The sequence below is a fragment of the Macaca thibetana genome, chromosome 12, assembly GCF_024542745.1.
Source record: "Macaca thibetana thibetana isolate TM-01 chromosome 12, ASM2454274v1, whole genome shotgun sequence".
Lineage (NCBI taxonomy): Eukaryota > Metazoa > Chordata > Mammalia > Primates > Cercopithecidae > Macaca > Macaca thibetana.
In genome coordinates, this window is record NC_065589.1 from 5,299,677 (window position 1) to 5,327,477 (window position 27,801).

The 27,801-nt window shown below is 44.6% G+C and overlaps 1 protein-coding gene across 1 annotated transcript in view; it reads left to right on the plus strand.

Annotated features, from left to right (window-relative positions):
* The window catches only part of COL6A3 (collagen type VI alpha 3 chain), a 92,154-nt gene extending 72,294 nt beyond the window's left edge, over window positions 1-19,860 (plus strand). Inside the window, exons 37-44 of the mRNA XM_050751689.1 lie at window positions 1,695-1,791; window positions 2,709-3,407; window positions 4,738-4,840; window positions 7,346-7,737; window positions 9,010-9,273; window positions 10,342-10,440; window positions 18,166-18,330; window positions 19,065-19,860. Of these exons, the coding sequence (XP_050607646.1) occupies window positions 1,695-1,791; window positions 2,709-3,407; window positions 4,738-4,840; window positions 7,346-7,737; window positions 9,010-9,273; window positions 10,342-10,440; window positions 18,166-18,330; window positions 19,065-19,105 (1,860 nt within the window). The 3' untranslated portion in view covers window positions 19,106-19,860. The remainder of the gene's footprint in view (window positions 1-1,694; window positions 1,792-2,708; window positions 3,408-4,737; window positions 4,841-7,345; window positions 7,738-9,009; window positions 9,274-10,341; window positions 10,441-18,165; window positions 18,331-19,064) is intronic.
* The last annotated feature ends 7,941 nt before the right edge of the window (window positions 19,861-27,801 follow it).

Sequence of the window (27,801 nt, forward strand, 5' to 3'; positions counted from 1 at the left end):
GGATCAGTTCTGTCTCCTCCCAAGATAGCCCCATGTGCACACTCTGAGCTGTGTCTTACTGTGTGTGTACTGGGCATTTGCTTCCCATAACTGGCTGGTGAGGTTTGTGTCATCCGTCTCACCTCATGGAAAAGGACGATCCTGCTGTTAGTGAGGTGCTCGTGAGAGGCTAGGACCCTAGTCCATTAGACTCTGAAACCCATGTGCTGGTAATACCCATTCCACTCTGTCCCAATCAGCTCTGAAGGTGAATATCCAGGGTGGCCCTGGAGGCCTGCAGTCTTTTAGTAAGGTCCCCAAAATTATGCCAACTCAGCAACCCCGATCTACACCACTGTGCAAAGCTTTCTTCAGCCAGGCCCCAAGGGCAGCCCACAGAGAGGCCAAGCGTCCCTTGTAATTCTATTAAATAACTGGTTTAATTGTGTGTGTGTGTTTTTGTTTTTGTTTTTGTTTTTTTGAGAGGGAGTCTTGCTTTGTCACCCAGGCTGGAGTGCAGTGGCGTGATCTTGGCTCACTTCAACCTTCCAGGTTCAGGTGATTCTCCTACCTCAGCCTCCTGAGTAGCTGAGATTACAGGCACTCACCACCATGCCTGGCTAATTTTTGTATTTTTCTTTTTTTTGTTTAGTAGAGACGAGGTTTCCCCATGTTGGTCAGGTTGGTCTCAAACTCCTGACCTTGTGATCTGCCTGCCTTGGCCTCCCAAACTGCTGGGATTACAGGCATGAGCCACCGTGCCTGGCTGACTGGTTTAATTGTTATATCAATTAATATTTATTCAGTGCAGTTCTGGTGATACTGTTCAAGACAGATGGGTGATGGATAGGAAGGAGTCCAGCCAGAAGTCAGGAGGCCTTGGCCTGGTTCCACACTCCCCCCACCCATTTAAAGTAATGCGCACACCACTTAGCTTCCCTGCGTCTCAGATTTGTCACCTGTAAGTTGAGGCTGGGGCAAGATGATTGCTGATGTCTTTCCTTCCACATTGGATGTTCATTGGGAATCCAGTGTTGAAGTTGGGCTACTGGCCGTGTGGTCTTGTTGGGGGTTCATTCACATAAATCTGTCCTTGTGTGGGCTGAGGGACTCAGAGCCACATGAGTTTCTTAGCATGGTTTCAACAAGACCAAAAAATTATTCGTTCATTTGTTCATAACGATTCACTCATTCATTCAGACTAGTTATTTGTTAAATGAATAATTACTAATCGTGTGCCAGGTACTGCGATAGACAGGACTCTTTGCATCCACTGGGAGTGATTTTGTTACTTGCTTTAACCACACCTGAGAGGGTGGGGAAGGGATGGAGCTCCCACATTGGTGCTAAAAATAGCAATAAGATTAAGTTCCTACTATTTGCCAGAGGGTACACCAGGTACTAACATTTATTATCTAATTTAACCCTCCAAATGACAGCATTAGGAAGGTATTACCCCCATTTTACATCTGAAAAAAGCTGAACCCCATTTCAAGGGGATATGAACTCCAGCTCACCCTATTAGCATAAAACCTATGTCTTTCTATTATACTCAGAGTCCAGCCCCACTCCCAAATGAGAAGATATTCCCAATACTGCCCTGTTGGGAAGTTAATCTATCTTAGTGTTGTGGCTTTGATTTACTCCTCTGCCATATTTTCAGATATTACTGATCATGTACGCCCCTGCTGAAATTGTTCTTTTGTTTAAACCAGATCAATAACACAGCAGTGGGGCATGCGCTCGTCCTGCCTGCGGGGAGAGACCTCACAGACTTCCTGGAGAATGTCCGCACGTGTCATGTTTGCTTGGGTAAGCTGTTTATCTAACAGGAAGATCTGCTCAGCTGCAATTGCAAAGCATAATATCCATAGGAGAGTGAGAGAATAATGATGATCTGTAAAAAGAGCTTGAGTTCAGTTGATTCACAAAGCCTCGTATTTACCAGTGTAAATACTACTGCAGCAGTTTCTGTATTAAAAATGGACCTCCCAAGACAGAGCTTCTCTTTGATGGGGGATAATTCATTTTATAGTTAGCAAAGGAGGAGGTGGGTTCTGCTTAAGTTTTGACATTAGAATCTAGAATGAAAATATTTGGTACTAGCGACATTCTAGAACATATTTCTTCAAAGAGTGGCAAAGTAAGATAATGTTTCTTTTCTTTTAAAAATGCCAGCACGTGGCATACTACAAAGATTTTATGTTACTGATTTGTTTCATCTAAGTATTAGGTGATGGAAACTGAAATCTGGCCGTAATCAAATCAAGGCAGCAAGATATAAATTGGTTTTGGTTTTGGTCCTTTTTGCTTCTTTTTTTTTTTTTTTTTTTTTAAGACAGAGTCTCACTCTTGTCGCCCAGGCTGGAGTGTAGTGGCACAATCTTGGCTCACTGTAACCTCCGCTTCCTGGGTTCAAGCGATTCTCCTGCCTCAGTCTCCCAAGTAGCTGGAACTACAGGCACCTGCCACCACGCCCAGTTAATTTTTGTATTTTTAGTACAGACAGGGTTTCACCATGTTGTCCAGGACGATCTCGATCTCTTGACCTCATGATCCGCCTGCCTTGGCCTCCCAAGGTGCTGGGATTCCAGGCGTGAGCCACCGCGCCCAGCCTGCTTTTGATCTTATGGGATCATTTTAATCACCCAAGGCTCCCAGCAGATTGATGAGTTGTGTATCCTGCTGTGGGTGTCACAGAATAAATGGGCTGCCATGCTTCTTTCTAGACATCTGCAACATTGACCCATCCTGCGGATTTGGCAGTTGGAGGCCTTCCTTCAGGGACAGGAGAGCGGCAGGGAGCGATGTGGACATCGACATGGCTTTCATCTTAGACAGCGCTGAGACCACCACCCTGTTCCAGTTCAATGAGATGAAGAAGTACATAGCGTACCTGGTCAGACAACTGGACATGAGCCCAGACCCCAAGGCCTCCCAGCACTTCGCCAGAGTGGCCGTTGTGCAGCATGCACCCTATGAGTCCATGGGCAATGCCAGCGTGTCGCCTGTGAAGGTGGAATTCTCCCTGACTGACTATGGCTCCAAGGAGAAGCTGGTGGACTTCCTCAGCAGGGGAATGACACAGTTGCAGGGAACCAGGGCCTTGGGCAGTGCCATTGAATACACCATAGAGAATGTCTTTGAAAGTGCTCCAAACCCACGGGACCTGAAAATTGTGGTTCTGATGCTGACGGGCGAGGTGCAGGAGGAGCAGCTGGAGGAGGCCCAGAGAGTCATCCTGCAGGCCAAATGCAAGGGCTACTTCTTCGTGGTCCTGGGCATTGGCAGGAAGGTGAACATCAAGGAGGTATACACCTTCGCCAGTGAGCCAAATGATGTCTTCTTCAAATTAGTGGACAAGTCCACTGAGCTTAACGAGGAACCTTTGATGCGCTTCGGGAGGCTGTTGCCATCCTTCGTCAGCAGTAAGTCCTGCGTGGCACAGCATGTGCCCTGGCCTGGCTTTATGCTTGGGCCGGGAGGAGTGTGGGAACAGTCATGGAAAAGACAACCGATGTGTTGACTGGAACTGGTTCATTCATTTAACAAACATATATTGACACCTGCCATATGCCACAAATGCTTTTAGGAGCCAGAGTAAGCAGGGAACATGCAGACAGACTCCTTGTTCTCATTGACTCATTTATCCCACCACATTTGACCGAGCACCTCCTAGCTATAAGGCACTCTTGGTGTCCTTAACAGTTTACATAGAGGGTGGGCAAATGGATCAAATGCGCATTTATTATGCATGACATAATAGGCTGGCATGTCGCAAAAAAAGTGATTTATGTTGGGGGCACTGGGGAAAGCTTCTAGAAAGAGTTGCTTTGATCTGGGCTTAGCCACCAGTCCTGTGCTTGGATACCACTGTGCCTTTGCTCATGGGGCTCCCCCTCCCTGGAATGCTCTCCACCGCACTTCAGCAGCAAACCCATATTCATCTTCAAAGCTCATTTCCAATGGCTTCTGCTCGCCGTGGAGGCTCCTGCTCCCAAGGCCTGCTCATGGTTAATCCGGACACCCTACTTAGGGCATCTTTACCTGGCCTGTGGATCATTTGTTTGTGGGTCTGTGGTCCCCTAGACTGCTCTTTGAGGAGCTGTAGCCCATTATAGTTTCCAGAGCCTGTGTATAGTGTGCAGCCTAGGCTCAGTACAGGCAAGGCTTGGAACAAATGAGGGAGATTTATAAAGTATAAATAAACATGTATATACTGAATGTTTATTATTTAAGGGAATGTTGAGGTCTATGAAAACGGTATTCACATTTGTGAAGGTCTGGCACCCAAAAGACTCAGGGAAAAATGTGAAGCAAAGGTAAGCCAGCAGGTTCACCCACGGGTCACTGTTCCTGTCTTCCTAAGATTAAAAACAGAAGCTTTGTTCAACAAAGCATTGAGAAAATATGAAAGCTGTTGGATTATAATCTGATGTTCAAGAGACTAGAACTTGTCAGACTCTCCACTTGATTTTTCTTCTATCCCTGTCTTCTCCCTCACATTGAATAAATATATTTTTAACTTAATCACCCAAATATTGCCAAATAGAACATATTGGCTTACCATGTTTCATGGATCAAATGCCATCATACTTTATGTTTAAAATCACTGGACATAGTTTGTCTGATATGGTTAATTCAACAATAATTTGGGCTAAATAAATGTTATGTGATTCGTTTAACTCGCTAACAGATTATTTTTAATTTTCATGTTATTAGCATGCAGTTCAATTGTTTTCTTTTTTTTTTCTTTAGGCGAAAATGCTTTTTACTTGTCCCCAGATATCAGGAAACAGTGTGATTGGTTCCAAGGGGACCAACCCACAAAGAATCTTGTGAAGTTTGGTCACAAACAAATGTAAGTGATTATAATTATTGTCTTAAAAATTATAGTGCTGCAGGGATTGCCCAGGTCCTCCAACCAACTCCTGACTTTATGTGATGAGGACCTTGAAATCCAGAAAATGTGACTTCTCAAAGCTAATGTGGGTCATGCTTCTCAAATAATCTGTTTTATCAGTTAGCTTTTGCCGCATAACAAGCTACTCAAAACTTAGTGGCTTAAAACAACAACCACCTATTTATTTACTTAATTAATTAATGTATTTAGAGACAGAGCCTTGCTGTGTTGCCCAGGCTGGAGTACAGTTGTGCAGTCTTGGCTCACTGCAACCTCTGCCTTCTGGATTCAAGCAATTCTTGTGCCTCAGCCTTCCGAGTAACTGGGACTACAGGTGCATGCTGCCATGCCTGGCTAATTTTTGTATTTTTTTCAGTAGACATGGGGTTTTGCCATGTTGTCCAGGCTGATCTAGAACTCCTGAACTCAAATGATCTGCCTGCCTCAGCCTCCAAAAGTGCTGGGATTGTAGGCATGAGCCACTGTGCCTGGCCAACAACCACTTACTTAGTTTGTAATTCTGTGGATTAGCAATTTTTTCTGGGTTCAACCGGGTGGTTCTTCTGTTTTCTACTTGGCTCCCTTATGTTTGTGGTCAGCTGCTTGTCAGCTATAGAGCTGCTGGTCTAGAATGGTCTCAGCTGGGCTGACTCATCTCTGCTCCATGTGGTCTCTCATTCTCAGCAGGCTAGCCTGGGTTTGTTCACAAGGTGACCCGGCAGGGTTCCCTGAGAGAAGACAGAAGTGTGCAAGGCCTCTTGTGACCTAGGTTAGAACTGGCACACTGTTACTTCTGCCACATTCTATTGGCCAAAGCATGTCCAAAGGCTAACCTAGATTTAAGGGTGAAAAACTAGGCTTGATGGAAGGACTTGTCACATTACATTGTAAAGGGCATGGGCAGAGAGAAGGTAGGTAATTGAGACCGTATGTCCAAACAATTTGCTGTATCTGGTGTGAAATGGTTACATAAAAGAAGGATTGGATACATCAAAAAATGGACTCCATGTCTTCTTAAAATTGTTAATGCTGTGATAACATGTAATAATGGTAATAATAGGAAGCCATGTGCATGTTGCACTATGAAGACTGAGGGGAGGGATGGGAGTGGGCAGGACTGTGGCACCCATGCTGATGCTGCTGCCTGGCCCATGTGCCATGGTTCGTGCCCTGCTCCATCTCGGGTGCCAACTCTAGGAGCAAAGAGGGCAGTGGGGCCATGTGACAAAGGGCTAGCTAGGGCGGTGTGGCCACAGAAACTGAGCTCCTGTAGTGTGTCAGCAACGTGTGCTCCTTAAGAGAATGTCACAGTGGGTCATGCTTTGGAGGGAAGTGCAGATTCTGCAGATTCTGGACTTCATGCACAGAGGAGATGTGAATGCAGATGATCCTTGGAAAATTACTATCTGGCTTACTACTGGCTGACTCTCAAGATGGGGAAAGAGAGCCCATCTCTTCCTACTGCAGACCCTTCTCTCTATCACCACTTAAGTCCTTCAGCTCTTTCCTTTGACCTCAGAAGGAGTGGCTTTAAATCTCAGCATAGCAAGAATGAATATCATTGCTAAGGCAACTAGGACCTGTATTGTGGCACCGGATGCTTCATTTGGCTTTGTAGCCTCTATTTTTCTAGGCTTTAATGGTTCCTATTATTTCTCTGAAACATTCCCTAAAATTGACTTAACCTTTTCATCTTTTGGAAAACAGAAGGAATGAAGTAACCTAGTATTTGAAGTCTTATGATATTAACTTGAAAATATATTATTACTTCCTAGGACATGTAGCAAGATATGATTCTAAAATAATACATTTTCTTCTAAGATCAAGAAAGCTATGAAGTGTGGGTCCGTGTTGTTGTGTCTGTTTGATTAGGTTGCTATTCTCTCTAGATATTGGTAATGGATCAAGAAATTGTAAAAAAAAAAAAGAAAAACACATACACAAAAATTAAGACAAGTAAAAAATATATATATATATATATACTCCCAATAATAAGCCGTGGAGCAAAATAGTACATGCTAACTTCATAATTTTCCAGCTCAACATAGCATTTGATTGAGTGGATATTTTCTTATAATGTAAGTAGCTAACTACTGATTTCATTTAATTTTTGGTGTATGTTTTGGTTGGTTAATTGCTATAATGATAACATTGTTGGATATTATTTATTGTTGTCTCTTATTTTATCTCAGCCTTTATGTTATAAATTGAAAGATGTTTTTGTAGAACAATATAAGCTTCATTTTTAATGATTCTATTTTTCAATATGCTGTTTCATATTTTTTTTTAGGGGGGCACAGATCCTTAAAGGAAGGAATTTAATATATGCACTACTATACATAATCTATAAAAACTATTGCATGCATTTTGCTAAAACAAATTTAATGTAGTTCATGGGGTTATGTCTTTGTTTATTTTACATAGCAGGCAAAAGTAGAGGTAATATTTAATTTGTCTTAACAGAAATGTTCCAAATAATGTTACTTCAAGTCCTACATCCAACCCAGTGACGACCACGAAGCCGGTGACTACAACGAAGCCAGTGACCGCCACAACAAAGCCTGTAACTATCGTAAATCAGCCATCTGTGAAGCCAGCTGCTGCAAAGCCGGCCCCTGAGAAACCAGCCCCTGCAAAACCTGTGGCTGCCAAGCCTGTGGCCACAAAGACGGCCACTGTTAGACCCCCGGTCGCGGTGAAGCCAGCAACGGCAGCGAAGCCTGTAGCAGCAAAGCCAGCAGCTGTGAGACCCCCTGCTGCTGCTGCCGCAAAACAAGTGGCGGCCAAGCCTGAGGCCCCTAGGCCACAGGCAGCCAAACCAGCTGCCACCAAGCCAGCCACCACTAAGCCCGTGGGTAAGAAAGCCCTTGCTAGGGCTGCCGTCTTGTGACGTCCTCATTTACTGCTCCAGCGTGTGTTCCTCAAAGCCTGCATGTAACACACTCAGAATACAGTCCTTGATCTGGGCTTGGACATCTGGATGATGTATTTTAAGAGGTGTTGGTTAGAGGTTCCAGCCTCTGCCACCTCCCTTCTCCCACACCCCATCCTGTGCCCTTAATCCTGTCCTGGGGTAGGGATGGGAAGCTCTCATTCTCTCTGGAATGTCAGTGGGGGCACAGCTCACCTCACCTGGAAACTGAGTTGTCTTAAACGAAAGGGAAAATGTTCCAGGTCAAAATAGGGTTTTAACCCCTATTTAGGGAGTGGTAGAGACAGAAAGAAAAAGCCTGCAGTTGGTTCTTAGGCAGCAAGGCAGCTGTTTCTGGGCTGGTGTTTGGAGCCGGACTTGCCTACCTTAGAATATGACTTGAAAAGGTCTGGGGGAGCCCTTTGCAACTGCAAACTTTGTCCCTGCCTCATACCCACAGAAAAGGGGCCCTAAGCTGTGTGCTGTGGCAATGTTGGGTGTTCAGTCCAATAGCCTGAAAAGTGAGAGCCTGGACCATCAGTCCTTCCCCAAGGCTGAAATCTATGCGCATACTGACCATGAGAAAAATATTGAAAGTAATAGCAAAACCGACAAGCACTCTGCACCAACTTAATATATTTCAGACTGAATTAGATACAAAAGGTAGATGACTCTAATGAGACCAAGAGTATGTTATTTTATCGTTTTATTAAAGAAGACACTGGAAGACACTACCGAATGTCACAAGCTGTAAAGGAAGGCCCATGATAAAACGGAAATTATCTTCATTTTATGAGCAGTATGAAAGAGAGAAAGCAGAATTCCTTTAAAAGAATTTCATGTCATACCCTAACATTTTATGATTTAATACATTTTAAATTATGGGGCTCATTTTGTAGCAAACACAACTTATGATTAGTATGCAGGGCTTGTATTTCCAAAGTATCTTCTTAACAGTGGAGATTTTTAATAGAAAAAAAGATAGTTGATGAATGATGAGATTTTTCATTACTGTGAATTTCACATTTCATGTATGCTGATAGATTATAAGAGCAATATTTTTTAGGGGCTTGAACAAGAAATTAGTTCCCCACCTCACCTAAATTTCAAGTCAATTTGCCTGTTAACACACCCCTTTCAGATTTCCTCTCTTGCTCATGCACAACAGTCATGGAGGGTTTTATTTTTTATCTTCACACTCTGATCTATCTTCCAGTTAAGGTGTCCCGAGAAGTCCAGGTGTCTGAGATCACAGAGAACAGCGCCAGACTCCACTGGGAGAGGCCTGAGCCCCCCAGTCCTTATTTTTATGACCTCACCATCACCTCAGCCCATGATCAGTCCCTGGTTCTGAAGCAGAATCTCACGGTCACGGACCGCGTCATCGGAGGCCTGCTCGCTGGGCAGATGTACCACGTGGCCGTGGTCTGCTACCTGAGGTCTCAGGTCAGAGCCACCTACCACGGAAGTTTCAGTACAAGTAAGTACATGATCGGTACAAGTCAGTACCTGATTTCTATGTAGAGTATCAAATAGGACACAAAGGAGACACTTACTTATTGAATCTATTCTGAAATAAACACAAATTAGAAAAAAAAAACAAAAACCAAAACAACTCAGCCTGGGTGCTTTGGTGGCACCCTAACTTTATAAAACACAGAATGGAAAATGGGATTCCATGTGGAATGCAGTCCTCTGGGTCCTGGGCTACTTTATGGAGGAAGCCAGATCCATGTCACCTGAGCATAGCCCTTTCCAACACTGCACCCGGGAAACATGGCCACGTCTCCGGGCGAGGGCTCCTGGTTGCCCACCACCCTGTCCAGGTTTCCATGTTCAGGGAAACACTAGTCAGTCACTGGCCCCTTAGGGAGTAATGGAGGTTGTACCTGAAGTCTCACCACCCCAGGGGTGGAGGATGTCCATAGGTGAGTCTCCCTGCCCTGATCTCTCACCATAGTTGGGCTCTGCCCTTGGCTGGCTCTTGTCCCCAGGGCTCCCCCATTTCACTGAGGCCTGCATTTGAGTACTGTCCCAGCTTTTCTTAATTATTCATGGTACCCTCTCTCATCTTTCTAAATTCTTCTGGGATCCCCCCTCCCATTCTTCTTGACCCCCACTGCTCTAGGAATGTGAAGGGGAAGGCTCCTGTTTTCTTCAGGCCAATGCTATTCAGATCGAGGAACCAGCTTGAGGAAAGGGAATTCCCACCAATGCCCTGGATTAGGCCCATAGAGATATGAGTCCAAAGATCCAGTTAACCCTAGGGCTCTATTTTCCTGGGCAGCAGCAGAAGAGGCTGTGTGGGAGGGGAGAGGATTTGTTCCGAGGTTCAGGGATCCCCTCCAGCTGCTTATTAGCATGTGGATCCAACTTGCAGCCCACAGCATAAGTGGTGGATGTAGAGATGTCTCGGATCTCTCTTTCAATCACCGCTCCCCCACATAGGACATTAATCACAGCGGGCAACCTTGTATCAGTCACTAAGGATTCCCAAGCCCTCCAGTTTCTGATTTACCTACGAGTTGCATGTATTTTTCTTTTATAGAGAAATCTCAGCCCCCACCTCCACAGCCAGCAAGGTCAGCTTCTAGTTCAACCATCAATCTAATGGTGAGCACAGAACCGTTGGCTCTCACTGAAACAGGTGAGTTGTGAAACTATTAGGTCCATTAATGGCACTAAGAAAATACCCATCCAAAAACGTTAAAGCTCTGGAAGACTTGATTCCAATTTACCTTCTTGGGTTCTAAGTTTTAGCCCAGGCATGACTTCTGTGGGGAAAAGGTCCACATCAGGTCTGTGCAGCCCAACGTCATCTTATTCTGCAAGATCCCAGGTGTAAATGGAGTCTTACTTTACCTGTGACCAGACTCAGTGAAAAATAGATGGGAGGTGCTTTTGGGGCTATCACTAGAATTCACGTATCCGTTAGTCATTTCTCCTGTGCCTCATACTGGGACTCGAGTTGATTTGTGGTCTGTGACGCTGTGAAGATTGACGTTTCATTTACTCAGTGATTTAATCTAAGTTAAAAAACCTGCTTAGAAGAACACAAGACAAATCTGGCTGGAATCCATGAAATGCATGGGTTTGAATCTGACCCACGGGGTGTTCTGGTCCTAACATCCTAAGTACATACCCCAGCTTAGTGTGTGAGTCTGTGATGCCCTCTCTCATGTGCTTGAGCCCCAGAGTGTGTGCATGGTCTACGCTAAGTTAGTGACTGGTTAGTGTAATTCAGGAACTGACAGCTGTTACTTGCTTTTGTTCTTGGGCAGTGAAACTCTGAGAGGCCTGGAATCTCTCATTCAGCAGAATGTGGACTTGGCTTGTTCATCCGTGAGAAACTGATTATTAAAAGAGTTGATAGGCTTTGTTGAAGAGTGTTCAGCAAAGAATGATGGTACTAGCATAAAAAATGGAGATTCCATGGGAATTTAGATACAGTACTGTTTTATAGACCTGAAGCAAAAACTTTCTGCTAACGAGGGGACAGTTCATTATTTTCTGGTGTATCATCTACCATCAGGAGGAGGAAAGCATTTCTCTTCACAATGCTCATTTCTGTAATTGATTTTAAAGGCGTTTGTTGAGTGAGCCTGTTAGGCGACCCCACCATGGTGCCTGAGCTCAAAGAACAAGCCACAAAGAACAAAGTAGATTTCCCCCAGAGGTGCGGGTCAGGACAGATTCAACTCTAACTTCAAAGTTGCTGAAATCTGCATGTGTCATTTCTCACTCAATGGTTAACTTCACCCTGAATACGGTGTGGGAAATATAAAATTTTTAGCCAGTTTAGTGCTTCATTGAGAGAAAATGACTTGGAGTAAACTAGAGATCAGAGATCAATACTGAGTAAACCAGACAGCAAGATTTGGGGATGTTTTTGATTCTCTTATGTGTGGTCCAGAAGGGACAAGATTGTATAAACAGTGCCTAGAATATAAACAACAAAATCTTTAAGCAAGGGTCTGGCTAGCCTGTTTTGTTTTTCTTTTCTTTTCTTTTTTTTAAATATTGAGTTGTGATCGAGTTGCTTTTGATCCAGACCTTTAACACTGAGATCGCCTGTCTACCTGTGATAAAGAGAAAAGAGTTTTTGAAATTGGGGCTTGTGTTTCTTTCAAGGCTACAGGTAGTTGATACAGATGAATCTAAATAAAACCTTTCTCCTTCATACTAATTGGGGCATAACCCTCAGACCCAGGATGTGAATGTCCTCTCACCATTTCCCGTGTGTGTGTGTGTGTGTGTATGTATGTGTGTACACGGGCATATGTGTGTTTTCCCGCCCAGAGTGAAGACATAAATTACTTTTTTTTAAAAAAAAGAACAAGGCCCTGCATAATTGATCTCTGATCTCTTAAACTTAATTACTTCATAGTAACAAAACAAGCACTTAACATACCTCGGCCTGATGAATGCATGTTGGTGTACACACAGGCATGCCATTTTTGAGAGCTCTTTTTGAATTATTAGGTTGGTGTGAAGGTAATTGCGGTTTTGCCACTGAAAGTAATGATGACAACCGGAGTTACTTCTGCACCGACCTAATAAATGGGACATTTACTTAAAAATGTCTAAAATTCAAAATGGATAACCAGAATTAGGAGAGGAATTCTTATCCCCCCAACCCCCTACCAACCTCTCTCCCTCCCCTCCTCAGTCTCCTGTAATTGTCGTTTTAACCATTTCCCCCGGGGCGGGGGGAAAATCTTTTAATGATTTATATATTTTTGGATATAGCAAAAGGAGTGACAATGAATCACTCTTTATTAAATAACCTAAAAAAATAGTAACTGCATGCTCACTCAGGAGTTGCATGTGTATTTTGCCTCCGTATTCCAATGACCACAAGATGCATTATTTCTCCAAATGTACATTTTCCAGACCATTCAGGCAAAATGAAATTTTACAAATGTATTTTTTATATTTACATGTGTGCATTTTAATTCCTCTTGCTTTCTGCAGCATCTATTAATTAGAAACATTGACAGAGATGGGTCCATTTCTTAGTATTAAATAGTAGGCACTATCGTTTGCTTTTTTACTTCTGTGAATAAAAGATGCTGTCTTAAGAACCCGTATTTTTCATAGTTTATCACGTTGGATTCTGGGAACCTGGTGACCTGTGTTTGAATCTGTGAAGGAATGTGTGGGCAGAAACACTCTGAAATGGAAAGGTTCCTAGTCCTGGGCACCTAAGGCAGGGGAAGAGGAGAGGACCAGTGTTACCACTGGTTTTCATTTGCATATGTTAATGTGTGCCCATTTTGACAATAACATTGAATAGACGCTTGTTTATCAGGAGTTTGAGTCAGGCGTGTAATGCGAGGGCCGTCTGGTTAGGGGATTTTTTTGTCCGAGGGCCGTCTGGTTAGGGGATTTTTTGTCCCCACAAGGTCTGGCCCTATTTGGTGTGTGGCAAGGAGACTCTTGCCTTTGACATGAAGGTTGATTCTGTTAACAGACCTTGATTCCGTTAATATACCTAGGGCATCATATACTGAGGGCAACCACTCAGGATTCCAGCTTTGCAATATTACATGATTTGATTTTAAATGCTTAATATTTGTATTTTTAAAAAATAAAACCAAATGAACCCCCACAAAAATATCTCACTCCGCTTTTTGCTTTGCTCAGCATCTAAAAGAATTATACTCCAGCCGCTTTTCTGTCACACATCTGCTGCCTGTAAATGGCATGGAGCAGCAATGGATCTTTCATTCATTACCATGGCCTCCTGAAAGCGTGGGTGTGCTGGGCCTTTCTACCACCGGCTTTGTCGCTGCTGATTTTGACAGTGCTATGTGGTTGCTAATTTTGGTTTTAGGCTTTTGTTACCGCCTCCCTCTTCTCTCTTCTCATTTTTAGCTAAGGAAGCTTTGGATAGATATTTTCTATGCATGTTACTACTAAAGCTAAGACTCTCTGAAGTTTCTAAACAACAACAACAAAAATCTAAGTTAAAATTTTCTTTTTGCAATATTACAAAATGAATCCTAAATTATTGGCTTAATCACATGTGTTAAAGAAGTGTCAATGCAGAAACTAGACAAAATAACTAACAAATCATCATGTCCTTTATCATTTATTCTTGAAATTAGCAATCTGTAGAACTGATCGCATTTTGTCCAAGTAGACATGACCGGGCCAATTGTATACCCTTGAAGGAACCATCATTTTGTGTTTACTAACATTTTACTTATTGATTCTAAGATGCACATTTTTTTTTTCATTGAGACACTTCTGAAACTGAAATGTGACTTAGAATTGACAACGACATATCATGGTTTATTGGTAGTATTTTGTGTTACTTAGTGGAACATAAAATAATAGTGCACCATAAAATTAAGATATCTTATATTGGATGGAATACAGTATTTGGTTAGCCATGTTCCATATGAATATATATCACTGATTAGCATAAAATGGTATATTTGGGTAAAATATCTGACTTTATGTTAATAATAATTTAAAGAACAAACTAATCCCATGGCTGAAGTAAGTTAAATAGCTACAGGGATTTGGGAAATGGTCCTCTCCAGGCTGTCTGTTGTTCATTGCTGTGTAAGGATGTTTTCTGGTTAGTTGCCGGGTAGGGGTTACAATGAGACCAAAGGGATGTTTTTTATCCTGAAGTCTTAAAAAATAGAAGTCTGTTGGTCAAGATCTGAAAGAGTAAAGGCTCCAAAAGTTAACCACAGCTACATTCTGTAGCTGTTAAAAATTGGCCGGGTGTGATGGCTCACACCTATAATCCCTGCACTTTAGGGGGCCGAGGCAGGAGGATCACTTGAGGTCAGGATTTCGAGACCAGCCTGGCCAACATGGTGAAACCCCGTCTCTACTAAAAAATGCAAAAATTAGCTGAGCATGGTGGCTCATGCCTGTAATCCCAGCTACTCCGGAGACTGAGGCAGGAGAATCACTTGAACCCGGGAGGTGGAGGTTGCAGTGAGCTGAGATCATGCCACTGCACTCTAGCCTGGGCAACAGAGTGAGACTCTGTCTCTAAATAAATAAATACATTAAGTAAGTTAAAAATTTAGTAAGTTTCCTTGGTACCCTTTGAACTGACCAATGCTCAAAATGTAGACGGCGGAAAGTGTTTTGGTTCAGGCAAATCATACCTGCATCCAAGGTTTGGAAGTACTTTATACCATAACACCAATGCCGAGTGAGAAGGTGATTGAATTTTCTGGTTTTGAGCACCATTAAACTGATGAGGAACATGTTGATGATTACAGCGTAAACACCTCTCAGTCTGCCTTCCTTCAGTTTGCTCAAGGAAGTATTTACATAGTGATTTGGAAATCAGTATGTTTGGGAAATGTCAAAGCTGATGCCTTTAAAAATGCATTGAAACACTATGGGAGTATCAAACTATGAAAAAGACAAGAGTTGCCAATCAATATGTTTTCTGCTTTGAAGGATACATATTTTTTTGCTGATTATAAAGTTAATAGATATGCATTGTCAAGCATTCATTCAGGACGTACAGAGAAATATGTTACACGATTCTCATTGTGACAGCATTGCTGGCTTTTGATGAAAACCAATAGTGACCCAGTGCACAGCCTTCCTGTTTTTTTTTTCTATGAATATTATTGCTTGTGGGAAGGTGCATGCATTGCACAGGTGCATCCACTCCCACAAATATTTATTACAAAAATGGATGGTGGTGCTTAGGGTGCCTTGCACCCCACTGTTTTTGAATGGTTGTTGTTAGGATGTTCTAGATAGGCACCTGTGGCTTCCGGGAACAGGTGGGATTCCCAGAACAGGGTCTTAACCTAACACTGTGCTTGCCTCCATTTCCTCTCTTCTAGCTGGATGCTTTCCTGAAGCCCAATGACCAATAGTAAGGAAGTTTCAGCAGACAGTGGTCTGCGTCAGGCAGCCTTTTACCTCTCTGTTTTCCAAGCAAACTTATGTACATTGTTATTCTAGGTTAGGAAACTGGGGAAGGTTGTGGATACTTTTCAGTCCCTATTGTCTTTTAGGCTCCCACTAGGTTCTCAATAGTAAGGAAGAGCAAATTAAGGAAGACTCAACCAAGCACTCCTCTCAGATAAAGAGAAGGCTCTAGCTTCCTACAGGTTATGCCTGGGGGGCAAACTCATTTCAGAGGGAAAAGATGAACAGCCATTGCATCCAAAGACAGGTGGTTCGAGGGAAAAGTCCAGGTTAACTTCAACGAGGGCAAGCCATCTCCCTTTGTACTCCAGGACATGTAAATACTTCTTCTTCTTCTTCTTTTTTTTGCTTAAAACAGTTGCTTTAACATATGCATTCATAGCTGAGGAGAGTCCAGCCAAAACAATGGGTCTCAGAAGTCAAGATGATGTGGAGTTTGCATTAGAACGCTTCTTAAGAACATGAAATCCCCCATTTTCATACTTCAGAAGTGGAGAAGTCCAGGTTTTTGTCTCTGAATAGTGTTGGGTTCTCACTTCACTAATATATTTCTCTTGGTTTTCCAAATATCTGCTTGTCCACAGTAACAGTGTCCTTATTTTCCACTAGTAAATCTTAGAGTCTCAGCAGTGACTCTCACTGAAATAAGGGCAGAAAACGCCAGTGCCATGGTGTGGAACTAGAGAGGTAGGGTGGAGATCCAAGGAAGCTGGAGAAGCCCATCAGACTGGGAGTGGAGCACGCTGCTGCGAGGCCGTCCACGGGCTGAGTGTCCAAGGGTCTGGGCAGACCTCTCGTGACTGGTTCAGCAGAGCCCAGGGGACTGGGAACTGAACAGTTAAACACAGATGGTCAGGACTGAAGTGCACCTGAAACAAATAAAACAGAGCACATAGGGTCCATTGGCCAACACTCTGGGAAGGAAGGAAGAATAGGGAGATCATCTGATGCGGGCCTCACTCTAACAGGGAACCCACTGGTAAATGAGGAATAAGTTTTGATGGTTAAATAACCTTTTGCCTTGTCAGTTCCCTCCAGGACCTTCCTTGAAAGCCAGGCATTTTCCTTCAGTTATTGGCATATTTGAGAGAAAGAAGGTTGTTTTTGTAAATTGTCTTCATTTTATTCTGACTTCCTGGAGTCTTCAAAGACTCTCTGGGGGACCGCTGGCTTTCTGGGCCCTGAGAGGGTCTGCGACTAGGAGATGATGTAACTGTGGAACCACCAGCCACCAGCCTGGCATTTGGGTGACAGCAGCAACCAGGAAATGTTTTAAACCAATTCTGAGCCTCAGTCCTATGCACCTTTGAGTCTGGTCCATTGTGGGTGATCCAAGCTATGGTTATCCACTGAAGACTTAGGTTTTCTTTGTCCTTTTTGGTGTCTATCTGAAGCACAGATGCTCACCACCTCCGCAGCTGTGAGCAGCCTGCCTCACTGGGGACAAAGGAGGTGGAGAAGTAGCCCTTTGTGGGGAGAGCTGGATAATTCCAGCCTGTTAGCTACTCACAGGAACATGCAGAATTATTGGCTCCAGGGAGTTTTGGAGAAAGAAGGTTTACGTTTTCAAATTTACAGATAACAGTTGACATCAATACTTCTCTTTCCCAGAACAATCTGGAGTTTGCCAGAAAACTCTGTAAACAGGAGTCGCGCTGTGTGTGAACTGTAAACTTTTCTCTCCGGGCGTCGAGGGGACCTTCGCTTTACTTTGCAGCTGGGCTACATCAGACGTGTGCATTTAAAACACAAACTTCCTTAACTGGAAAAAGAATGCTTCTTTTCTTCAGAATAGCTCTGCTCTGTGACATTTTTGCCGTCATGAATTTTACATCAGTGCTAGCTCTTTGTTTTACGTGTTTCATTTGGCAGATCACAAAGGCCCTTGGCTACCACACATGCATGCGTACACACACACACACACTCATAAAGGATTTTCTTTTGTGCTTTACCTTTAATTTTCAGTCTACTTGGCTTATAATGAAAGGTAGAACCTTATTTTTGAACTATATTCCAACAGAATCGAATTTCCTTTTTGCCAAGAAATATAAAACCCTGAGGTTTTAAAATTCGGTTTCTTTTCTGGGGATTTAACATGGAAGGATTTGGAGGGCAAATGGCCCAGTAATTGGAAAGGAGAAAAACAATTCATTTCATTTAAAATTATTCAATAACCGTTGCCAACATTTGGGATTCTGAGTGCTGTTTATGAAGCCCTTTCATTGATACAATTTCATCTATCTCTCACAATGCTGTAAGTGATTCCTGTGTCCATATGGCAGTGAGGAAATGGAAATTCGAGCAGGTTTAGGGAGTTTTCACCTGGAAGGAAGCTCTTCCTTTTTCTCCTTCTACCCACAGTAGGTTCATCAAACTATCAGCCCCGGCACTGGGAGCAGAGTAACACGCATGTTCTCATTAATGTCCTTTTCTCATGTTGTTATTAAAGATATATGCAAGTTGCCAAAAGACGAAGGAACTTGCAGGGATTTCATATTAAAATGGTACTATGATCCAAACACCAAAAGCTGTGCAAGATTCTGGTATGGAGGTTGTGGTGGAAACGAAAACAAATTTGGATCACAGACAGAATGTGAAAAGGTTTGCGCTCCTGGTAAGTGATTCTTCCTTGTGTTTACGGCTTTTGCAAATAAGATAAGAGATTCAGGGCAATAAGTCACCTTGAAAAATAGTAGAAGTGCAATTATAATACGTATGAAAAAGAAGATAAATTGTATCCTCAGATAAGTAAGAGGTTCAAATACAACCCATGACATTTCTTTTTGAATTCCTATTTTGGGTTTCTAAAAACATACTTGTCCCTCGTCATTCTTCAGAAATGTTATTAAGTTGCTGTTATTTGTAAAATATTGCACCAAAAATGATTCCTGCAAAAATAATATAATGAACAGCTACAGGTAACACCAAAGACCCACAAATTTATCTTTAAATAATTTTACTTCCTATAAATAACAATGTTGTCACTGGGGCCATCCAGTATCTCCATTATATTGTGCAGTTCAACTGGTAATAAAATAAACACTTTGAACAGACCCTGGAGTCAGTGCCAGAATGGGGAGAGTTCAGTTCGTATAAAGGCCTGGTAGATGGTGCAGGGCAAAAGAATGGAATCAGATTTCACAGACATCCCCAGGCCCCAGGCCAACAAGGTCACAGAGGACCATTAATGGTACTGAGTAGAAAAGTGAGACAGGTGATGGAAACCAGAGGCTGCGGGACTGTGTCATGTAATGACAGTGCCCTTTTGGGTTAGTAATGTGGCTTTTTTTCTCCTCTCTCGACTCCTCACCTCACCCCACCCCACCCACCCCCTCTCTCGACGCTCAGTGCTCGCCAAACCCGGAGTCATCAATGTGATGGGAACCTAAGCGTGGCTGGCCAACATCATATACCTCTTGAAGAAGAAGGAGTCAGCCGTCGCCAACTCGTCTCTGCAGAAGCTCCGGGTGTAGATTCCCTTGCACTGTATCATTTCATGCTTTGATTTACACTCGAACTGGGGAGGGAACATCCTGCTGCATGACCTATCAGTATGGTGCTAATGTGTCTGTGGACCCTCGCTCTCCGTCTCCAGGCAGTTCTCTCGAATACTTTGAATGTTGTGTAACAGTTAGCCACTGCTGGTGTTTATGTGAACATTCCTATCAATTCAAATTCCCTCTGGAGTTTCATGTTATGCCTGTTGCAGGCAAATGTAAAGTCTAGAAAATAACGCAGATGTCACGGCTACTCTATATACTTTTGCTTGGTTCATTTTTTTCCCTTTTAGTTAAGCATGACTTTAGATGGGAAGCCTGTGTATCGTGGAGAAACAAGAGACCAACTTTTTCATTCCCTGCCCCCAATTTCCTGGATTAGATTTCAAGCTAATTTTCTTTTTCTAAAGCCTCTAACAAATGATCTAGTTCAGAAGGAAGCAAAATCCCTTAATCTATGTGCACCGTTGGGACCAATGCCTCAATTAAAGAATTAAAAAAAGTTGTAATAGAGAATATTTTTGGCATTCCTCTAATGTTGTGTGTGTGTGGTTTTTTTTTGTGCAGGGGGGAGGGGATTTAATTTTAATTTTAAAATTTTTAGGAAATTTATACAAAGAAACTTTTTAATAAAGTATATTGAAAGTCTCCTGAGTGTGGCGTTCTTGGCTGTCTTGTTTCCATAGCAGCGATTGTCAGAATCACCCCTAGGCTGGGGACACTGGGCTTGGTTCTGGTCCCATGGACCTGGGCAACACCCTTTTGTTTCCAGTGGAGGAGGCAAAAGAGCTTTATCAGCCAGTGTGCAAAGAGACCCGGCAGAGACAAGCATCCCCCGCTTTGTGAGCCAGTGTGGAAAGAGACTGGGCGGAGACAAGCATCCCCGCTTTGTGAGCCAGTGTGCAAAGAGACCAGGTGGAGACAAGCATCCCCCGCTTTGTGGATTCAGCCCCACACACTCCAGTGCTCCATGGCCAGGTGGAAGGTGTTCCTGCTGCTGAGTCCCGGCAGTGTTTCTGATTTTCAGAGCTAGTCTGGCTTCCATCTTTTCCTCTAACTCTTGGTTGCCCCCAGAGCCTCAGTCTCCTCCCTTCTTCCTCTCCACAGTGATCCTTTCCCAGGGGGTTGATTTGCTCCCTCTTGCAGTGGCTGAGAGATTCAGTGTTTCCCCACGACCCCCCACCCCTTTCCTGGAGTCTCAAAGACAAAGCACAAGGTCTTTCATTTTTTTGTTTTTCTTAAAGACTTTTCTTTTTCTTTCTTCAGAAATAATACAAGAATCCCAACAAATGCATGTTCAGGTGGCACTTGAGTTCCACTTACAAAGGAAACAACTTATTGAATAAAATACATATGTCCTGACAAGTGCTGAGGGTAGAATTACAGGAAACTTGGGTGTCAGCAAAACTGTTCTATGTGAAATCAGGGGATGAATGCCAGTTGGTCTATTGGGAAAGGAGAGAGGAGTGTGGTCCTTTTCAGAAGCGCCACTTAGTCCTCACAAGGCCGCCATGACCTCCTCCCCAGTCGTCTTCTATCTCAGCAGCTACCATGGTGTGCTCAGGTCAGTGTGCTCCGAGCGATGGCCCTTGGTGACCAGCCCTGGGAGAGTGGAATCTGCCAGGCACCCAACACCAGCCTCTTACAGGAACTTGAGCAGCAGAGGGCTCTGGGCCCAGCTCCCATAGCGATGGACCGAGTGCTGCACTTCCCAAGGGATCCCCCCGTATTGACTTGATCTGCTACGGACCTAAAATGAGCATTGCAATCTGGTTTTCCTTTTTGGGTTCCTCTGGAAGCAGCCCCTGGGACTAAGGATATGGGTGTGAGTGGTTTATTTGGGAGGTGAAGGAAGTCACAGAGTGGCTGAGAAATGGAGAGTGAGACAAGGAAGGGGAGAGCACTGTTAAGAGGTGTATAGTCAGCGTCCACTGTGGGTGCCCAGAGCCTAATCCCTCGGGGAAACCCTGGGAGCACCTGTGGCACTGCCCCTCATAGCCCAGCAGAGGGGTGAAGGAGCTGGGGTGAAGTTTCCACGGGTCACTGAGGCATTCATGCTCTGGTCCTCTTGGCTTGCAGGCACGCTGGCAAAGGGGCCTTCTGTGGTGTAAGAAAATGTTCTTGGCAAAGACCTGCAGATACTCATGTGTAGAACCTGGGGGAGTAGTCAGGCCCAAGGTACAGGAGTAGGACACAATATTTGTAACATACCTAGATGGTCTGCTCAAGGCATGTTACAATAGACTGGAGCAGGGCCCATCACTGGGAGACTCACTTCCAAGGGCTCCAGAGGTGGAACCCTCTCTCCCTTTCCACCTCCTATTGCCAGCACGCCCATCCCTGCCATTCTTGGTTCACTCTATCCATGCATTGCTTCTCTGTACGGGTCCCTGGGCTGCTCAAGGTTGCTGGGACAATCACACCCACTGTCTCACCTGAGTCAGGAGAAGCAGGAAGTGATGGAAGTCCAGGTGAGTGGCTGGTTAAACTGTGTGTTCTGCTAACTTGGGGGTAAGGCAAGGTGCTCAGGCGGTGGATGAGCAGTTTTTCCATTTATTCCCACAGAGCAAATAAAACAAAATCCTTCGTTGCATCATCTGTCCTAACTTAGGGTTCTGCAAAACATGATCTGAGCTGCAGGATTCCTGACCCCTTGACAGCTCGTGGATTTGTCTTCCCAAGACGTGTCTTCTGCCAGACTATGCTAAGGACTCTGTGTCCTTCCTTGAACCCTGACATGTCCCTGATCCTAATATCCGCTCAGCTCTCTCTGGGGAAGCCTCCAGCCTGGCCCGTGGAAGGTGACCTGCCAATAAAGAACACCTGTTTTGGATTTTGTGACTAAGAAATAAACTTCTATTGAGGTAAGAGACTGAGGTCTTGGGCTGTTCTAGCAGCTGGTGTGACCTTAACGAACACAGCACACCTTTATCCAGAAGCCTTTGTGGGTCAGGTGCTGTACTAGGTGTTTTACCCACATCTTAGGTGGTGCCGTTCAGTAGTGGTCATTGTTCTAGTTTTAGAGATGATGAAACAGAGGGTCAGAGTGGTCCAGTTCACCCAGCTATGTTCTAATGGAGGATCTGGGCAAGTCACGGTGACCCAGAAGCCCTCGAGAGCTCCAAGGTTGGCTCTTGTGGCACCCTCACTGCCATTCTCTAGATGTTTCTGGCTGTTTCTCTGGAAGTCAGATCTGAGCCATGTGTCTTTTCCGAAACAAAGCATGCCCTTTGCATGACCCTCCCCAAGACCTTCCATCACTCTCGGATAGCAAGTCTCTATCCTTCTCCTTCCTTTCATTGTAGTCTTTTCCATCTCTTCTCATTATCCTGAGCTGCTCTGGCTTAGGGAAGAACTTGGAGAAGCTGGGGACTCTGGCACGTGTTGAGGGCTTGCGCAGAAGGTGGCCTGGGCTGAGTATGGCCTGCCTGGGCTCCAAGGCTGAGTCACGAGGATGTCTTTTTGCTCAACTATGAGCACATCTCAATCCTTTCAGCAGCAGCTTTGCTGGGTTTTTAAATACAAGTGCTTTCTACTTTTATTCCCTCTTAACAATTTTCTGCATGATTAAAAAGAAATCACAGCACTTATGAATGGGTGCCAGCCTTTTTGTAGAAAGCCAGTGCTTTGAACCCTCAAGAATCATTTTAAATTTCTTCCCCCATGGCGATTCATTTTTAGGAGATGGTTCGTATTTTCTTGCCAAATTTCCATGGTGGTCAGATTTCCAGCGGGACCTAGCTGCTCTGCTTGAGCCAGGCTCTCAGGGTTCCACCTATCTGGGTGTGGCTTCCAGAGAAGCTGGGGGCTGCCGACGCTGCCGGGCCAGGGGGCCCGGTCCAGAGGCTGCCCTCTGTCATATCCCTCTTTGGTTTAGTTTGGGTCTGAGCTTGGCTGCTGCCCTTGCCTCCCCTTCCCTGGGAGCTGAATACTGATGGTGAGCCGCTGTAAGAGCCACGGAATTCCTGGGGTCTTCTTGTTTTCTTGGAATCATGCTCTCCAGCATTGGGCCACCCCTCAGCATTCCCGAGACCCCATGCAGAGCCAGCTCAGAAATCCTTTTCCATGGTATTCCCGATTGTTTGACCCAAATTTATGGCGGGCATAAAGTTGCTAAAGACCAAAACACCAAAGAAGTCGTATTTTGGAATCCAGTTGTCAAAGCTTGAAGGCATTTGGTCACAAGTGATGGGAAAAGGCCAGCGATTCAAGGGCCTCTGTGCACAATGGGGACACCACTCAAGTATCGCTCAACCTGGAAAGCTGATATTGTTTTCCTGCCTATGTCAGATGTCTCTGTGAAAATCATGCTGCTGTTGCAAAAAGGTCATCTAAGAGAAGGTATTTGGGCATCTGCAAAGGGAGCTGGCTATGCATGTTTGATTTCAAGAGAATAGTAAATTCCCAGCATTTACATGAATTTGATGAGATGTTAGAAACAGAAATAGCAAAATAAAAAGAAATTGGTGGAACTTGTATATCTAGGAAAGAATATTTGTTTTGAAGGACTCCATTTAAAACAGTCACGTCTGATAGGAGCTGTTGTTGAAGGGTTGACTCGTCATTTGTAAACCAGCCTTATTTTGAGTTCCCCGAAAGCAGATCCTGACCAAGTTTTGGCTGCAGTCATTTGTTTGGGAAGGTGTGTGGGAAGGACAAATGAGGCCACTGAGAAGCAAGACAAAGAAGCGGGCAAGTCAAGGGATGGTGCACTAACAAAAAGCATGTTATCCTTGAGAGCAACTGTGGCTCAGTCCCCCTGGAAACCCACTGAGAAATTGGGGAGAATGCTATGAGGAACAGAAAGCTGGGCGTTTATGGACTGACCCTCATCTCTTTTCGGGTGGAGGTTGTAGTAGTCACCATTCTCTAGAGACACAGGACTAATAGGATAGATGTATATATGAAAGGGAGTTTATTAAGGAGTATTGACTCACACGATCGCAAGGTCCCACAATAGGCCGTCTGCAAGCTGAGGAGCAGGGAAGCCAGTATGAGTCCCAAAACCTCAAAAGTGGGGAAGCTGACAGTGCAGCCTTTAGTGTGTGACCAAAGGCCCGAGAGCCCCTGGCAAACCATTGGTGTAAGTCCAAGAGTCCAAAAGCTGATGAACTTGGAGTCTGATGTGTCAGGGCGGGAAGCATCCGGCACGGGAGAAAGATGAAGGCGGGAAGACTCAGCCAGTCTAGTCCTTGCACGTTCTTCTGCCTGCTTTATTCTGGCTGCACTGGCATCTGATTAGATGGTGCCCAAACAGACTGAGGTGGGTCCGCCTCTCCCAGGCCACTGACTCAAATGTTAATCTCCTTTGGCAACACCTTCACAGACACACCCAGGAGCAATACTTTGCATCCTTCAATCCAGTCAAGTTGACACTCACAGGGGTTGACCTGGGGGCATTACACACCAGCATTTTGAGGCTACCCTGCACACACTGTTGCTAGAAAAGTCCTCGGCAGAGAAGCAGAGCGATGTGGGCCACTGAGGTGGAGTGCTGTCAGCACACCTGGAACCAGCCAGCACAGCTGCATGGGGGCTCAGAGGTGGGCCGAGGAGCAAGGCATAAACAGCATCAGCAATCAGCCAGTTTGAACATGAACCTATAGAAGTGGAAGTGCCTTTAACATGAAGTTGATTAGAAAGGGTTGTCTAGATGAGGATGGTAATAGAGACACATTGTCCACTCCTGATTACTCTGATGGAAAGAAATGAGGTGATTCATGCATTAAGCACAGCTTCTGAGCTCTTAAACCGTAGCCCACGGCATGCCCAGCATTGTACCAGATGGGGGTCAGAAAACGTCTGGTAAAGGGCCCTGCCAGTGTCCAGTGGTTTTGGGGCTCCAGCAAGAGCCACAGAGCCTGTGCTGTGTCTGTGAATTTCAGCCATGGCTCGGGCTGCCCAACTCCCTTGTTCCTTTCCATTTGTGGAACTGAACTTGATTTGCTAGCCTTCCCATTGTTGCTATAAACTACTCAATATTTTTCCCATAAGTCAATTTTCTTCGTATGCTAACCAGATTAAGTTTGTCACGTGCAGCCTAGAGCCTGGGCTGGTACACAGTCTTTCATTCAGTCACTTATTCAACAAACATTTTCTGAGCACCTAACATGTGCCAGGTATTAGACAAGGCACTGGGGACACAGGGGTGAACAGCACACACTTCTTCCTCTTGTGTTCCTTACATGGCAAGAGAAGTAGGTGGCAAACACACAAAACCCTCAGTAAATAAGGACATATGAGCTGCCGTGGAGGCTGTCTGATGAGCTACTGCGTGTTTAAGGCAAGCCTTTCTGAGTGTTGATTTATGAGCTAAAATTTAAAAACTAAAATTAAAATTAAGAAAAAGAAGCCAGCACAGTGGTTCCCGTCTGTAATCCTAGCACTATGGGAGGCCGAGGCAGGTGGATCACTTGAGGTCAGGAGTTCAGGACCAGCCTAGCCAACATGGTGAAACCTCTCTATAAAAATACAGAAAATAAAAATAAAAATAAGTTAGCTGGGCATGGTGGCACATGCTTGTAATCCCAGCTCCTAGGGAGACTGAGACAGGGGAATCACTTGAACCCGGGAGGCAGAGGTTGCAGTGAGCCGAGATTGCACCACTGTACTCCAGCCTGGCAACAGAGTGAGACTCCATCTCAAGAAACAAAAAACAAACAACAAAAAATCCTAAGACAGCCACCTTTGGGAAGACCTGAAGGACGATTCCAAATCCAGAGAGGGGCTGGATCTGAGGTCCTGGGTAGAGAAATGACTGTGACATGTTTGAGAAACAGCAAGATGGCCAGTGTGGCTGGAGCCAAACAAATAAGTGGATAAATTTTTGGAGTTGAAGTCTGAGAGAGAACGGCCAAGTCACATCCCATTACTGTTTCATAACTAAGGAGCTTGTGGATTTTACTTTAATGTGATAGAAAGCCACTGCGAGCTTTAAGCCAGGCAGTCTTGGGTGTGACATGTGATTCTTTCAGGGGGCGGGGTAGTCAATCAAAACTTCTGTCACGCGTATTAGAACTTGGGATGTTTATTGAACTTTCAAGTGGTGATATGAGGAAGGCAGCTGAAGTTCAGAGGAGAGGGTGGGGCTAGGGATATACATTCAGCCGTTTGGAAACACACAATATTCGAAGCCTAGATTTACGGTGAGATTTCCTTGTTTGAGAGTGTAGATGAAGAGGGACAGGGAGTCAGGAAGGGCCTCTCTGCGCCCTGGCAGTTGAGCGGAGAAGACAGGCTTGATGAAAGGGGCTGAGAAGGAGTGTTTGCAGAAATAAGAAGAGAATCAGTAGAGACAGGTGTCATGCATGGACAGTGTTGGGAGAAGTTGTGTCAAAGAGAACAGAACAATCACCTGTGCTGAATGTTGCTCATGGTTTAGAAAACAGAGAACAGGAAGGAGAGAGTATTCTTGGGGCTGTGGTGTGTCGTGTGTTAGGATGCTCTCAGCAGCCAGGAACTGAAACCCTGTCTCGTGTTGGCTTAGACCATGAAGTCACTGGGTGTCCCCGTTTCACAGAAATCCAGAGCGCAGGCTGTGGGAGGAGTCAAAGACACCATCAAGGACCCAGGTGTTCCCATGTCTCTGGGCTATTTTCAGCTTGGGCTCCACTCTCAGGTTGGTAACAAGACGGTCTCATGTGGACACATGATATTTAAAGGAAGAAGCAAGACCATCCTTTCTGTGGCTTTTCTCCAGAAAGCTCCCCTGCAGATGTCCCCTGGCATTCCACTGGTTGGAAATGGGTCGCATGCCTCTAAGCCAGTGTTGGGAATGAGAATAGAATCCGTGGATCACCTGGGGTCAGGAGTTTGAGACCTGCCTGGCCAACATGGTGAAACCCCGTCTCTACTAAAAATACAAAAATTAGCTGGGCATGCATGGTGGTGTGCACCTGTAATCCCAGCTATTTGGGAGGCTAAGGCAGGAGAATCACTTGAACCCAGGAGGTGGAGATTGCAGTGAGCCCAGATCATGCCACTACACTCCAGCCTGGGTGACAGAGCGAGACTAAAAAAAAAAAAAAAAAAAAAACAGAATCCCTCTTAGATTAAATAAACCCACTCCTGTGGAGAGGCACAGGAACCTGAGGGCCTCGGGCTCTGGTGGGGAGGATGTGGGAGGACTGCGTCCATCACTGCGCCTGTGTAAGTACATGTGTGTGCAGCCATGACACACAGTCATCAGTGACATTTAAGAGCCTGTAGTTCACCCTATGGTATAGGCATCACCTTCCCAACTAACCTCCTTGATAGCTTCCAAAAGAGGCAAAACAACAGAAACAAAGCTTTCTAGTTTTTGTTTAAGGGAAGCACTTAAAGTAATGAGACTTAATGACACGTAAAGTCTATTGTGGTTTCCTCACTGTGGGACAGGAAAACTGGGTCCTTATGTGACTGTCAACCCATCTGCCTCAACTGGACAATGACTTTGCTGACTCTAGGTTTGAAGGCTGGGGGTCTGTGCCCATCATCCTAGCCACACTTTTCTCCCACCTTCTTCATTTGCTGGTGTCCTTCATTAATTCCTGGGCCAGGTCTAATGCTTGTGACCTAGGACAGTGCTTTGAAAAACAGTACGAAGGTTG